This window comes from Schistocerca gregaria, chromosome 5, assembly GCF_023897955.1.
Source record: "Schistocerca gregaria isolate iqSchGreg1 chromosome 5, iqSchGreg1.2, whole genome shotgun sequence".
Taxonomy (NCBI): domain Eukaryota; kingdom Metazoa; phylum Arthropoda; class Insecta; order Orthoptera; family Acrididae; genus Schistocerca; species Schistocerca gregaria.
Genome location: NC_064924.1, coordinates 458859240 through 458875929, shown reverse-complemented (window position 1 = coordinate 458875929; position 16690 = coordinate 458859240). Strand labels below are relative to the sequence as shown.

Here is a 16690-nt window from a genome sequence, read left to right as displayed (position 1 = left end):
ATGTGGGCAGTCCTCTCTGCCACTTACACACACATCAAAAAAAGTTTTGCCTCACCGCGGTTACCAGAACTCCTGAAGAGAGACATTGACTGTGGATATTGTATCACAGACACAGTCCCTTTGGCTCTTCAGAGATGTCACTAAACCCACCCAAAGGCGTAAACAACCATGTGTGAGCAGCACCTTTTAGACATAGGCGGTCCGACAGCCGATCAGTTCCAGTCATTCCACCAGGAAGGAGGTACATGGCTCGTGTTGTCTGTAGTTCAACCACACCTAGATGGTCAATACCATTGTTCTATTGCATCTGCATTGTTATTTTGTGCCAGGAAGGGCTCTCAACAAGGAAAGTGTCCAGGAGTCTCGAAGTGAACCAAAGTGATGTTGTTCAGACATGGAGGAGATACAGAGAGGCAGGAACTGTCAATGACAGGCCTCGTTCAGGCTGCCCAAGGGCTACTACTGCAGTGAATGACTGCTACCTATGTATTACGGCTCAGAGGAACCCTGACAGCAACGCCACCATGTTCAATAATTTTCGTGCAGCCACAGGACATTGTATTATGACTCAAGCCTGTGCAATAGTTTGCGTGATGCGCAGCTTCACTCACAATATCCATGACGAGGTCCATCTTTGCAACCACAATACCATGCAGCATGGTACATATAGGCCCAACAACATGCTGAATGGACCACTCAAGTTTGGCATCATGTTCTCTTCACCGATGAGTATTGCATATGCCTTCAACCAGACAATCGTCGGAGATGTGTTTGGAGGCAACCTGGTTGGGCTGAACGCCTTAGACACTCTGTCTAGCGAGTTCAGCAAGGTAGAGGTTCCCTGCTGTTTTGGGGTGGCATTATATGGGGCTGACATACGCTGCTGGTGGTCATGGAAGGCGCTGTAACGGCTGTACTATACGTGAATGCCATCCTCCGACTGACAGTACAACCATATCGGCAGCATATTGGTGAGGCATTTGTCTTTATGGATGACAATTCGTGTCCCCATCATGCACATCTTGTGAATGACATCCTTCAGGATAACGACATCGCTCGACCAAAGTGGTCAGCATATTCTCCAGACATGAACCCTATCAAACATGCCTGGGATAAATTGAAAAGGGCTGTTTATGGACAGCGTAAAACACCAACCACTCTGAGGGATCTATGCCAAATTGCCATTGAGGAGTGAGACAATCTGGAACAACAGTGCCTTAATGAACTTGTGGATAGTATGTCACAACGAATACAGACATGCATCAATGCAAGAGGGCGTGCAACTGGGTATTAGAGGTACTGGTGTGTAAAACAATCTGGACCACCATCTCAGAAGGTCTCGCTGTATGGTGGTACAATGTGCAATGTGTGGTTTTCATGAGCAATAAAGAGGGCAGAAATGATGTTTATGTTGATCTCTATTCCAATTTTCTGTACAGGTTCCGGAACTTTCGGAACTAAAGTGATCCGAAACTTTTTTGATGTGCGCACTTCTTGTTCTGTTTCATTGACAAGTTTTGTTTTGTAGAGTCCACATGTGGATCCTTTCTTTTCTATACTCCACATTTAGTTTATCCTTTTTTTTCAACTGTCATAGTCATTATTGTATTTTCTGTTAAATATACTTATTGCTTTTGTGATTCTTTCATTTACTGAATATTAACTTTTCTAACTTTAAAACGTGAAGGATCATTGGCTCCTAAAGCCTGTGAGTCAGCAGTCTTCCTTTGCATCTATCTGATGATCAGCTGCTATTGATAAGTTCACTTACTGCTATGCTTAATTTTGTCATAGTTTATTTGCATTATATCTTGTTGATCACAAGTTACTTCATGTGCTTCATGGGTCCAAGTGACATTTAATTTTTTTTTAATGTCAGTGATCATGTGCTATAAATATCTGGATGAGGATGTATCACCAACCACTGACCAAAAGGGGCAATGAGTAGAAGACAAATACATAGAACAGTATGATTCCTAGCAAAGTTTTTAGATGTAGTCTGCCTGCATGTGCTACAGCCAAAGAGGAGTGAACATGGATCATGGCTGGAGCATGTGATGAGAACATAGATACCAGTTTTTATACTTGGCCCCTGACCAGAAGATTCTGGGAGCAGAAGCTTGTGATGAGCTAGTACCACACTGGCTGCAGAGACAAACATTGAATCCTTTTCTTGGAGCAGCCAGCTTATAGCTTATAAAAAAATGAACATGTAATGAATTAATGCATCACAGAAGTGACACAAAACTTGATGGAGAGTTGCTAGATGGAACAGGTACAGCTTCTTTGTTCATTTTTGTAAATAATAGTGACACTTGTGGTCAACAATGCACACCGATCAACACTATACTCATAACAATTAGTTATTATCATGGCATCCAACACCATTACAAAGCTAAGGTTGGCAACAAGCAAAAACATTGTGGAGTAATATGAAGTCAGCTGACTTCCACTGATCACAGATGGCCAAAGTGAGTCATCAGTAGATAGATAGAGAGAGAGGGGGGGGAGGGGGAGTGGGAGAGGGCCGGGCCAGAGAGAGGATTATCAAAAGAGACAGTTCAGAAAAATCATGCAGGTATGACCATGTAGTGGAAGCAGTTGGCACTTTCCCAAAGTCACAGTGTGCAGAGTGGGAGAAATGCTCGGAAAATAGAACAGCCAGAGAATTTGGAATATGAGAATGAGATAAGGAAAGTGGATGCCTGGAATACTATGGGAATGTAAGTGGAGATGTAAGTAGGTAGAGAAAAAATTATAGCAGAAATTAAGGCCATGTGTTTTATAGAAACTAAGGATGTCTTGAGAGTCCCATTTCCATAAAAGATGAAGAACAAAGGGCATGGAGATGACATCAGTTGTGATGTCGGTGTTGAGGACATAAATATTATGTTGGGTAACATGTTCTACAGCTCAATAACTGAGATATGTAACGGGTTCTTGGCCACTGTTAGGTGCGGGCCATTCATCTGTGTAGTTCATTGCCATAACTGTATGGAACACTGGGCAAGTTGCCCAAGATGACCTCGGTTAATGACACAGTCAAGAGAGTGTGACACAGCCGAGTGAGCATTTGTCCACAGCCATGCAGATGTCATGCGTTTGCACTCACTTGCAAACAGGCCGCACACCCGCAGTGTGCGCATGCACTATGACTTCCCTTACACCAGAGTTGGGCAAAATTTATTTGAATGACACATAACAAATACTTGTAACAACTTGTATTCAATACCAAATAAAAATCGAAAGATTATTCACTCTCATGGACCAAAATATTTATACATCGTCTGTGAAGAAAATACATTATGAATAATATACAAGTTCAAAATACAGTGAAACCTATTATTCCAATTTGTTGTCATATATTAAGCAATTTATGTATTTTTTGTTGCTTTTAAATTAATTTTCAGAACTTGACATAAAAAAAAGTTCATCAGAAAGTTTCTTTGACTTTCAATTTGCAATTGTGATACACTAAAGAAAATGCACTGTACGCATGCAAATAGGATATCAGTGCATTGTATCTCCTAAAATCTTCTTTATTTCAGGATAATGATGGAAAATTTTCAAACCACAATATTCTCCAGCAAAAACTGGGAAACATTAACTGCACTGCAGTTTTGGTGAATACCTTTTTCGTGATTCTACATTAGCTGCACCCCCCTAAATAATGTTCAAAATAAAATTTCTTTTTATGTCATAACATCATTTCGATCTCAGGCCCTGATAGTCTTTGAGATTTTTTGACCATTATTTGTCTGTAGTTTTTCTGAAGCTCCCTTCATCATGGACAGCAGAACAGCTAAGCGATTTGTTTTTAAACCTTGATAAACATCTTTTCCAACTTGCTAAAATATAATGAGCACTTTTATGTACTCAAACTTAGTATCTCTCCCAAACTTTTTCAGTCTCAAAGATCTTGAGCTCCATTTTAGAGCCCATATTTACTGGGCTTTTTTATTTAAAATGATCGTTCCTGTCGTATCCCTGAATACAGACCATTCCTCTTGGGATATCCTGTATAGGACACCAAAAAGAGTGGAGCAGCAGTCATCAGATGTCAATGAATCTGTTTGCCAAACTATAATGGAGAACTTACAACGTGACCTGCACAGACACCTGAGAATTCTACAAGTTAGAGATATGTCAGCTACAAATTAGATCACATTTCAAGTACTTTTTTTTGGGGAGGGGGGCATGTACTTCAACAAATGAAGATGTTGGACAAGATGCAGAAAAAAGGGGAGCAGATGTTGGACAAGATGCAGAACAAGGGGGAGCAGCTGCTCTACTCAATTGCATAATTGTATTCCTGCTCAGATGTCGAGACAGTACTTTGATACCACATTTCACCAAGGCAACACACCACATAATGATTGCAGTGGCAATTTGCATCATAAATTGAGCCAGCTTGGCAGCTGGCAAGAGAGTGAATCCAATGTACTTGCCACTACCTGGATTCCACATCTAAAAAACTATTGGATATCCATCTCAGTTTGGCTTCAGCACTTTCTTCCACTTCAAGGGAGTGGGATGACACTGTCATTGAGCAAAGGCAGACAGCACATGAGGAAATCTACAACTAAACAGGTATAAAAGTAGAACATCTTGCAGCTTGATGAAAAATCATGCAAGGACCACTTAAGTGAACTGCACTCAACCTTACATGGTGAACGATCAAGAATGCAGCAATGTTGGTTCTCAGGGAAGGACTCAACTTCACCTAGACTCCAACATCACTACCAATTATGAACGTCATTCCACAGCATCCCTTAGTAATATAAGAGCAGCAACATATGGCTTTGCTGAATGCTCAACTGCTCCCACGAGTTCGTCTGTGAGTAATGCAAACACCACATATGTAATTCCATTCATTTCCTAAAACATATACAAGAAATACACTTAGTAAATAGTGACCTGTAGTTGAGTTTCGACACTGTGTCCCTCTTCTTCAGGTTACCACTAGAGGACTTCATGGAGCTGGTAAGCAAGAAATTCAAAACCAATATGACAAGACTCTTCAAGTTTGTGCTAAATTCAACATATTTCCTGTTTGAAGAAGATAATTACTAAAAACAGAAGGAAGATAAGGTTTAACAGCCCACCGACACTGAGGTCCCTAGAGATGAAACACAAGCACGGATGGTGTCAAGGATGGGGAAGGAAATCGGCTGTGCCATTTCAAAGGAACCATTCTGGCATTTGCCTGGAGCAATTTAGGGAAATCACAGATAATCTAAATCAGGATGGCTGGACATTGGTTTGAACCATTGCCCTGCCAAATGTGAGTCCTGTGTACTAACCACTGCTCCACATTGCTTGGTGAAATTAATATTAACGGATGTCATTGCCACGGTGTCCTCTGTTGCCAGTTGTGGTGAATTTGCGCAAGGAAGATTTCAAGGAGAAGCCAGCTTGTTTTTACTCTTATATGGATGACACATTTGTCGCGTGATCACGAAGATGAAGTGAATTTCTCGTCACCTCAATTCGCTTCACACCAACAAACAGTTTTATCATGGTGGTGGAAAAGAATGGTACCTTCCTGTTTCGTGACATCTTGGTGAAATGGAAACCAAATGACAAGCTGGGACACTGTGTGTACAGAAAACCTACACACACTGGTCTGTATTTACATGCCTCCTGTAGTCAGCACAACTCCCAGCAAGAAGGCATTTCCATGTGCTTGTTCACAGCCTTCCAACTGAGCTGAAGCACCTGGAGATAACATTCTGAAGACATGGGTACAGTAGCAAGCAGAGAAGGCATGCATTTAGACAGGTTGTATCTAGGCAACAGCAAGAACAGAAAGCACAAATCACTAGTGTGAATCCCGTTTCTTGGCAATACCTGCAACAAAACTTGCAGAATCTTTGGTGACACAATGCTAAAATGTGCATTTCGTCCAACTCTAAGACCATGACACTACTAGATTCAGTAAAGAAGGATCTAGGCCTTCACAAACCAGAGGTCCACCAAATACTTTGGTAGTGTCAACAAGCAAAAACTGTGAAACTGTATGCATGGTAATAGAGAGGTGCCGTGAACATAAGTGACATATATTATGTCAGAGCCCCAAATCAGTCGTGGCCAATCACAGAAAAGAATCTGACCATATCACAGATTATGACAAAAACAAGATACTTATGCATTCTTCCTCCTTCTGGGACTGCGTTATTAAAGAGGCCACTGGAATTAGGATCCAACATGGTCTAATTAACAAACATAGTGCTAAGTCTGGTGTGGAATCCTGCACTGAGACTAGAGAAAGAAAAGTGTTCCTGTACATTGTGATCTGCATATGACAGCAATAGCCTGGACAATAGAGATCACAGTTTACAGCTGAGCACCACTATCCTCACCATAGCAATGACTGCACAGATAGCAACAGGAGTGGAATGATGGAAGCAGTAATGGCCAATGTATACAGGATGCCAACAAGAGTGGAGCAGCAGTCATCTGGAACCACTTGAAGATGACAGTGAGTCAGATTGCCAAAATATCATGGATAATTTATGATGTGACCTGAGTAGACACCCAAGAATTGTACAAGCTAGAAATATGCCAGAAAAACATCAGATCGCAATGTCTTACTTTATATTTCCCAGTCTAAAATAATAGGTGTGCTCTATAATGTTGCACTCCAAGATTCATATGTGACTATTGGCATCTTAAGCATATAGGAAACTGCACACACAAACACTGTATGACTTTGAAAGTCCATTCTTTGCCATATTCTTACACCATAAAGAATAACAGAAAACAGTAACTAAATTCTGTAATTTCTTTGCAGTTTTCCTACATTGTTGTTCTTTATGGTAAGTAGCAAGCTGTCTTTTCCTACATTGTTGAAATTGTGTCACTTGTGATATTACTGAATACTGAGTTATTGCAGACAATGTTTTAACTTTTCTTATATTCTACATCAACATAAGCATAGGAACTACACAAAAAAACACAACACTTCCGTCAAATATAAATTTTTATGTGAGGTGAAGAAATAAAAGCTCAGTTTTTTTACATTCTACCATTTTTATGTAACTGTGTGAAATGAAGTATTTGTTACACTCATAGCTACAAAAACAAAGGTTTTGTCCATGTACATTCATCCTGAAACCACTTCACAACTACACCAGCTTTTGTCTAGTTGTCTGGCTATCACTCTCTAGCAGAAGCCACACAAAAGTCTGCATCTAGATTCATTCTCACTAACTTACTCTTCTTCATCAGCTCCTACCTTAATCAAGGCATGCAGACGCTTGTCTTTGGTTGAGGCAAACTGTCCATGCAATAGAAAGTGACATGTTATGAATCATACTCTCAATGTAACAACACTATCCATTAGCAAATAATGAAAACAACTTGAAAAAATGAAGCGAAGTTGCTCAGCTTCACCTATTGTTCATAGTGCGATTATCCTTTTTAACTCAACAGGCAAACATTAAGTATGAAACAAGTAATCTTGTTTGTTATTCTGACATATCTCCTCACATGAACGCAAACTGTATTCATGTGTTAACAGTTGTTGGAATTAAACATTAAAAATATTTCTGTGTTAGCATAACTCCGTTCATGCTTTAGGATAGTGCTTCAATAGACATTTAAACTAAAACGTAATACAATCATATCTCAATTATATTCACACTTACCCAAAATCACACACAGAACTTGATATACCATCTGTCTTACCAAAATTTCCAAATGCATCTTCTCTTTTCATATCCTTTTCACAACACTCTTCACTTCTGTTTAAATCTGTGCTATTAATTTAGATCTGAAATGAGTTGTCATATCGAGGAGAACATTGGGGTTGAAATAAAAAAATTATTACAAAAATGCTTCCACATTCTAATTAAGAACAATGATCTGGCAAGCTGAAGTAGAAACCTCTCATTTCTGTAACTTATAACTGCTCCTGCAAATGTACAGGGTATCCAGTGAGGGAGGCCCTGATCTCAAAATTAAAATACCTCAAAAACTAAGATCGATAGATAGCTAAAACAAACAGTATATTTATTGTTCAGAATTTTATATAGAATTTTAGAAATAATTAGAAAAACTCTCAAAGAGATGCTGCTGTGTGCTATGCAGCTTGTACTGTATCAGTGTGCATATTTAAACTCACCATGTGCAAGCAGGCATTACAATCAAATCACAGTATTATCAAAATGTCCACCACTAGCTGCATGGAGCTGGTGCAAATCAACAATGAAATTTTCAATCACGACCTGTAGTGTCTCAATGGAAATGAATTCAAATGTTACACAGATTGCTAATTCAAGCTCATTCAGCTTGGTGGGATGGTTTCTGTAAACAGTGTCTTTGAATGTGCCCACAAAAAGTAATCACAAGCCTCTGATCGGGCAAATATGGAGGCCAATCCATCCCTGCACTAGTAAATTTGCAATAATCCAACACAATGACTGTATTTTCAAAGTATTCATCAAGAAAGTGAAATGCCTGTTTGGTGTGATGTGGTTAGGCCACATTTTGCATGAACCACTCGGTGTCTCATCATTCCTCAAACACTAGCTGTATGGCACCAAATTGTTCCAAAATTGCAATGTAACATTTGCTAGTGATTGTTTCTTACATGAGAAAAGGTCTAAAAATGAATCTACTGTATACCACAGCCCAAACAGTAACTCTGGGAGAATACAGCAGTTTCGCTTAACACAAATGGGGATTTTCAGAACGTGAACATTCACCTTACACTCAGGTGACAAAAATCATGGGCTAACACGGTATGGATTCCACAAGTCGCTGGAAGTCCCCTGCAGAAATACTGAGCCATGCTGCCTCTACAGCCATAAATAATTGTGCAAGTGTTGCCAGTGCAGGATTTTGTGCACAAATAGACCTCTCAAGTATGTCCTATGTCAAGCAATCTGGATGACCAAATAGATCATTCGAATTGTCCGCAATGTTCTTCAAACTACACTACTGGCCATTAAAATTGCTACACCACGAAGATGACGTGCTACAGACACAAAATTTAAATGGCCAGTAGTGTAATTGCAAACAACTGTGGCCCACGACATGGTGCATTCTCACTCATAAAAATTCCATCATTGTTTGGGAACATTAAGTCCATGAATGACTACAAATGCTCTCCAAATAGAGGAACATAACCATTTCCAGTCAATGATAGGTTCAGCTGGGCAGATGACCCAGCCCATTCCATGTAAACACAGCCCACACCATTATGGAGGCACCACCAGCTTGCACAGTGCCTTGTTGACATCTTGGGTCCATAGCTGCATGGCATCTGCACCGCACTTGAATCCTACCATCTGCTCTTACCAATTGAAATCAAGACTCATCTGACCAGGCCATGGTTTTCCAGTCATCTAGAGTCCAACACATTAGGTCACGAGCCCAGGAGAGTCACTGCACGTGATGTCATGCTGTTAGCAAAGGCACTTGTATTGGTCTTCTGCTGCCACAGCCCATTAAAACCAAATTCGCCGCTCTGTCCTAACTGATACATTAGTAGTATGTCCCACACTGATTTCTGTGGTTATTCCATGCAGTGTTGGTTGTCTGTTAGCACTGACAACTGCTGCAACACTTTGCCATCTGTATATGAGCATATCACTATCCCACGACTTTTTCATCTCAGCATATATAATTTTGGCAGTTGCATTCCCAGTCAGACAATAATCCCCCATAATTTCAGTCTATAGCTCAATGTATAACAGTATATTTTCTATCTTTTTGGAGATTTGCAAATGCTGTGCATAACATCTATTGAAGTACGTCAACATTTACAAGTTACAGTTATGCATTCTACAAATCTGAACAGTATGTAGTTGAAAAATAATTTTCAGCATAATCATAATATTTGTATTTATGAGATTAGTGCTTCATTTCCATCTTTTTCATCCAGTCATTGACCAATTTCTTTCACTAACCAATTTCTCCTAAGGAACTGTTTCGATGGGTGTATGATCATGATGTAAACATAGCTCTTACGAAGTCAACTGCTATGAGATAATAATATGATTCGTGCATATTGTAACAATATATTGTGTTTCACTTCGTTTCCCCCTTTCAGCAGCCGAGTACATTGTATGCATTTGCCAAAAAGGAAAGACCCTCCTTTCTTTTACGTACGATAAGTCTCCCCTGATCCATGGTTCTGGGTGCCTTTCCCACAATGTATCCCTTTTTCTAGACTTCTCCAGTTCTTTTCCTTCATACCTCTTCCTTCCTTTTCAACCGTCTTGCCTGCAGAAGGAGCCACTGGCTCCAAAAGCTTGCCAATTACAACCATCTTTTATGTGTGTTTTCTGCTGCCTTGGTGAGTATATTTTTTTATCTATCCAATTAAATAATTTTGTCAACAGTTGATTGTTTTCATTATTATACAAGGGTTTAAGAAATATGCAAGTTTTTGGAGCCAGTGGCACCTTAATTTGACAGAAGGAGTGAATGTGGGAGGAAGAGTAGTGAAGGAAAAGGACTGATGAGAGTTCAGGAAAGTTGCAAAGAACCCCAGGTCAGGGGAGACTTCCCACATGGGATGAGAAGGAAAGGCAGATTGTTGGAGACTACACTGGAAAAGATTTGAAAAACTGGGATCTAAAAGGTGGCAGACAGGGTAATATGCAAGACAGAGATTACTGCAAAATCATGCATTAGTTAGTAAGAGCAGAAAGCTAAGTGCATCATATATGGTAGATAGGTGAGGTGGGGGAACAGGGAAAAATATACAGGTCAGAAAATATAAAAATATCAAAAAGTAAAAGAGAGTGAAGAAAGGAATAGTTAATGAGAAAAAATGCTGAGACCAAAGAAGTTATCAAAAATTAAGGCCAGGTGATTTGGTGAAAACTGAGGACATGCTGTAATACTAGTACTGTATCAATATTGCTGAACTGTACATCAAACAAGCTGTCACAAAAATAATTACATAAAGAATATAATCTGACAACTACATAAAGTAATATGTCAGATAACGTGGTAACCAACCATTATTACTACAATAACACCAACTGAACGTAACCAACAGGCAAATAGAAAGTAACAGAACATGCAAATAGAATGTAACAGAACCACCAATACCGCATGGATATCAAAACCATAAGACGTAGGCGTAACATAATGATGGCAATTCAGCCAAAATAGGTCTGTTGTAAAACAAGAGCAACCAAACTTAGCAAAATACTTGGAATTATAATTACACAATGTTGTAGAAAGTCATTCACACAGTGGGCATAGAAAAATTTAAATTATTCTTGAATATTTCAATGCTGTTTTTCCTGACTTTGAAACAAGAAATTCAAACATAATGGAAACATGGAGTGACAAATATTTCACACATATTAACACAAACTTCTAACGTTGCCTTTTACCATCAGCAAAAAACAATATAGATCTCCCTGCAGGTGTACAACTGGTAAAATATCCACCTAAAGGTTTATGGCATATTATGAGTGTGAAGTCACCCAGAAACTTCTTAAGAATTATTTAATGCAAAAAATTTATAGTAAATATGTAAATGAATGAAAATGTTTTATTAAGCATGGATACGTAGAAAGATAAAATTTCTTTTGAATTTCTAAAATTACTGGAGTAAGTGGCAAGAAAATGGTTATTCAAGTTTGTTCATAGAATCTTTGAGTCTGGAGATCATACTTTTGGAAAATATCAAGTACACAATCCCCAATATAGCAAGGGCAGATAACTGCATGAACTACCACACAATCAGCTTTTTGGCTCTAACAATCAAGCTGCTGAAAAGAACACAATACAAATGAATGAAAACAAAAAATAAGGGTCTGCTGAATGATGATCAGTTTGTCTTTAGAGAAGGCAAAGGGACCAAGAGAGGCAGCTCCTATGTGTTTGATAATGAGAACACGCCTTAAGAAAAATCGAGGCGCATTCAGTGAATGTTTTGAAATAGAAAAAGCATTCAACAATATAAAATGGTACAAGATGTTCCAAATTCTCAGGAAAATAGGTTCAACCTATACTGAAAGACAGGCAGTATACAGTATAAAGAAGAATCAAGAGGGAACAAGAAGAATGGAAGACCAAAAATTAAGTGCTCGAATTACAAAAGGTATAAGACAGGGATGTAATCTTTCACCTCAACTGTTCAATCTATACACTGTAGAAGCACTGATGGAAATAACAGGTCTGGCGTGCGATTAAAATTCAGGGTGAAAGGGTATCAATGATAAAGTATGCTGATGGCACTGCTATTCTAAGCAAAAGTGGGGAACAATTGCCGGACCAGTTGCATGGCATGAAGTCTAATGACCACACACTACGGATTGAGTGTGAACTGAAGAAAGACAAAAGTAATAAGGAGTAGCAGAAATGAGAAAACCGACAATCTTAATCAAAACTGGGGACTACGAAGTAGACAACATTCAGCAACTCTTCTCGCCTTGAAGCACAGTAACAAATGACGGACGAAGCGAGGAGGACATGAAAAGTGGCCTACCACATACAAAGACGGCAAATGAAGTCAACCAGTACCAAACATTGGCTTTAATTTGAGGAAGACATATCTGAGAATGTATGTTTGGAGCATCGTACGAAAGTACATTGATGACTTACCATTCGACATTGATGAAGTTGCAAAGTTAGTTCTTTTTGCTGATGATACAAGTATAGTAATAACATCCAAAAACCAAGAACTAAGTGATGTAATTGTAAATGATGTTTTTCACAAAATTATTAAGTGGTTCTTAGCAAACAGACTCTCTTTAAATTTTGATAAAACACAGTATATACAGTTCCGTACAGTAAATGACACAACTCCAGCAATAAATATAGACATTGAACAGAAGTCTGTAGCTAAGGTAGAATTTTCAAAATTTTTAGGTGTGTCCATTGATGAGAGGTTAAACTGGAAGCAACACATTGATGGTCTGCTGAAACGTCTGAGTTCAGCTACGTATGCTATTAGGGTTATTGCAAATTTTGGTGACAAGAATCTCAGTAAATTAGCTTAATATGCCTACTTTCATTCACTGCTTTCGCATGGCATCATATTCTGGGGTAATTCATCATTGAGTAGAAAAGTATTCATTGCTCAAAAACGTGTAATCAGAATAATTGCTGGAGTCCACCCACAGTCACCCTGCAGACATCTATTTAAGGATCTAGGGATCCTCACAGTAACCTCACAGTATATATATTCACTTATGAAATTTGTTGTTAATAATCCTACACAGTTCAAAAGTAATAGCAGAGTGCATAGCTATAACACCAGGAGAAAGGATGATCTTCACTATGCAGGGTTAAAACTGATTTTGGCACACAAAGGGGTAAATTATGCTGCCACAAAAGTCTTTGGTCACCTACCAAACAGCATCAAAAGCCTGACAGGTAGTCAACCAACATTTAAAAATAAATTAAAAGAATTTCTAGATGAAAACTCCTTCTACTCACTGGCTGAATTTTTAGATATAAATTAAGGGAGGAGAAGAAAAAAAAAACTAGCTTCAACATTAGTGTCATGTAATATTTTGTGTAATGTAATATCTTCTACAGACATCTTTTATTAACCTGACACGTTCCACATCATTACGAAGTGTCGTATTCATGATCTATGGAACAAGTATTAATCTAACCTAATCTAATCTAATCTAGTAAATCACTGAGTGGGTAAAAAATATGAAGAAAAGAGAATTGAGATGTAGTGTTATAGAAGAATGCTGAAAATTGAGGTGGTCTGATATGGTAACAAAAGGAGTAGGTTTTCCACAGAACTGGCAGGGAGAGGAACATACGAAAACATTTACAAGAAGAAGGGATGTGGTGATAGGAAAAGTGTACAGATATTATGGCCATACAAATAACTGAGTGAAAAAAACCTTGTTATCTATTTGAAATAGTGTATGAAAATAATATTAACTTATATCTGAATATAAAACTACATACACAGACATACAATTTTTTGTACGAATTTTGTGTGTGTGTGTGTGTGTGTGTGCAGTAGTCACATGATTCAAAGAATAAGTACTTAAACAAATCTTTAAAACCTACATGTAAATGCGGTAGTAAATTATATAATACACTATTGTAAAGGCTACATATTGTAAGGCATTGGATAAGCTGACTTTTCCTATATTACAAGTACTGTACAAAAGCTTTACTTGATTGGCACTATTCACCTAACCATTGTTAACACATAAAACATTATCCCGCTTCCTTAATGTTGCCAAATGAGTCCAAAAAAATATCACTCAGTCGACCTAACTTTATGTACAGCATTAATTTTGACAGTGTTGTTATTAGAATGATATCTAAGTATCAATCATATGCACATGAATTTTACTTAACATGACTTGCATTGTTAACACATAAAACATTATCTCGCTTCCTTAATGTTGCCAAATGAATCCAAAAAAATATCACTCAGTCGACCTAACTTTATGTACAGCATTAACTCTGACAGTGTTGTTATTAAAATGATATTTAAGTACCAATCATGCGCGCATGAATTTTGCTTAACATAACTTGTGTATGCTCTCTTAGCACATAAAACGTGATCTCTGTCTTGAGAGATCAATTATTGCTATAGTCGCCTTTCAGTAACGTATTTCACTCTGCAATACTTTACTGCAAAATAATTACTTTTGACAGACCATACGAATTAAAAATCTCGTGTTTATCAATAATTGCCGATGACGCAAAATTCGTTCTGGTTAAATCTAAAATGTCTATTCCCAAGTGTGACGATACTCAGCTGTAGTTTAGAAATGGCAAAAGTTGACTAATGGTTTCTTTTTGTTTGTTTATTTTGGTTTTTCAGGATCTTTCTTAAGACAAAACAGCGAGTTTCCAACTCTAGTCAGATATGAATCGTTAACATGTGCTATTTATAAGATTCGTTATCGGTGATTATACAGTCAATAGGAAAATACGATCAAACGACCGTGTAAGTAAAAAAAATTACAACAGAAAAATCGTAGATGTCAATGCCGATATGAAGCCTGGTAGCTCAGTGTCTTCAATAACGTACAGTTTCTAATTAATTCTTGTCTAAACATACGGTATGTACTTAAGTTTACACAACGAAGATATAGTTTCTTCAGTGTACTATGGCACCACTGACTTAAAACTAACATGTCGCAATGTTGCAGTGCGCGAAGAAATCTAATTTCAAAAATGGAATTCGCAATTTCATATACCGCACCTTGGGTGAAGCAGCCTGTACAGTTTTCTTGCCTGCTGCAGATCTCATGCCGTAAGCTTAAGATGAATAAACCTGACTGAGCTGGTTCTCTGATGTACCCAGAAAAAGATCTCAGGAGTTTATTGAAATGCGCAGGTGCCATTATTGTTACTATGACAATAAACAAGTCGAACCCGCCGCACGTAATCGCATCGATTTGTCTTCGAAACGTACGGATACTTTGGTATTAAAGGAAAAATATTTCTGAATATCAGCCGTTAAGCTTCGTTTGAGTTGCCACTTTCATATCCTGATGAAACGCGGGAAGCAATATCGGTACAAGCAGGACCGGTAGGAGATGTAGTGCAAAGCTGGAGCCACACGTGTGCTGCACCTCAAGTGGGTGTCTAATTCAGCCACCTCGCGTTCGCACTCAATGTCATATGTGCTTCAGGCCACAATTATTATTGTTTCAATTATAACAACGCCATGTATTTCTAACCCGTGGAATTAAAATAAAAAAGAAACATCTGCGGGTTCGAACCACTTTAACGAGTACCGGTATGTCCTTGCATAGGGACTTCCCCATGTTTCCAAGTAGAAAGAAGACGAGCCCGCAGCGAGGTGTCAGTTCCTCTTTTCCCATACGGGGGAATTCCCGTGACGTCTCGCACTGTGAATTTGACGAATAAGATTTCGTTTTCCACGCTATTGTAATGACTTGTTTGCGCACTTAGGAAGTCTCCTATTGACGGTTAATTGTTTATTAATACGAGGCACTGTAGCAATTGTGATGTAACTCGTAATTGTTCGGTGCAATATTTAATTCTCTCTCGACTAATAATTGACGTCAGAAGTGTACTATTAGTAATTGTTTTATAAGTTTTTTAAAATACACGTGGTGAAAGAAGCGTAAATATGGTAAGTGCAGTTTCCTTTTGTAATATTTCTAACTTCTGATACTAAATAGCCCCTGTTACATTATCTGTTGTTACAAATACCTATACAATCCATTGCTCTTTTAGACCAGTGGTCCCAAACTTTTCTGAGACTATAATCCCTGGCTGCAATCGGATATTAGCTGTTACCACTCTCCTACCTTCCCCCCTACTCATTTTCAGCATTAGCACTCAACAATGGACTGAAAAAGAATTTTCTTCGAATACTTATTTGTAAAATGAGCAATATAAGCTACATATAGCTTTATTAAAACACAAAGTAATAAGTCAGTGAGACAATTGGTACTGCTTATTTCTAACAACCTTAACTTATAAAATGGCGAAATAATTCTCAGTACATCACAAATGCCGATTAACCCACATTGGGATTGACATTTCTTACAAAACGTGCTTCCTCTGCTAGGGTAGCCAGATTTGAGTGAGGGTAAGTAGTAACACATTTATTTTTTAACAAATAATTATATTCACTGCACATTTTCTGCATAACACACCCAATACAATGAAGAGAAGTACTTTTCAGTGGAGCGTGCAATTCTTCACATTTTTTTTTCATTAAGGGAGCAATATTTTATAATTCTCTGTCAAACAACCT

The 16690-nt window shown here is 38.3% G+C and overlaps 1 protein-coding gene across 2 annotated transcripts in view; it reads right to left on the bottom strand.

Annotated features, from left to right (window-relative positions):
* LOC126273102 (dynein intermediate chain 2, ciliary) overlaps window positions 1-15284 on the bottom strand; it is a 305511-nt gene extending 290227 nt beyond the window's left edge. The window contains exon 1 of one of the 2 annotated variants that reach the window (XM_049976536.1): window positions 15161-15284. In XM_049976536.1, coding sequence (XP_049832493.1) covers window positions 15161-15208 — 48 coding nt within the window. In that variant the 5' untranslated portion in view covers window positions 15209-15284. The remainder of the gene's footprint in view (window positions 1-15160) is intronic. The other variant, XM_049976535.1, reaches the window with a different exon arrangement.
* Window positions 15285-16690: the final 1406 nt, after the last annotated feature.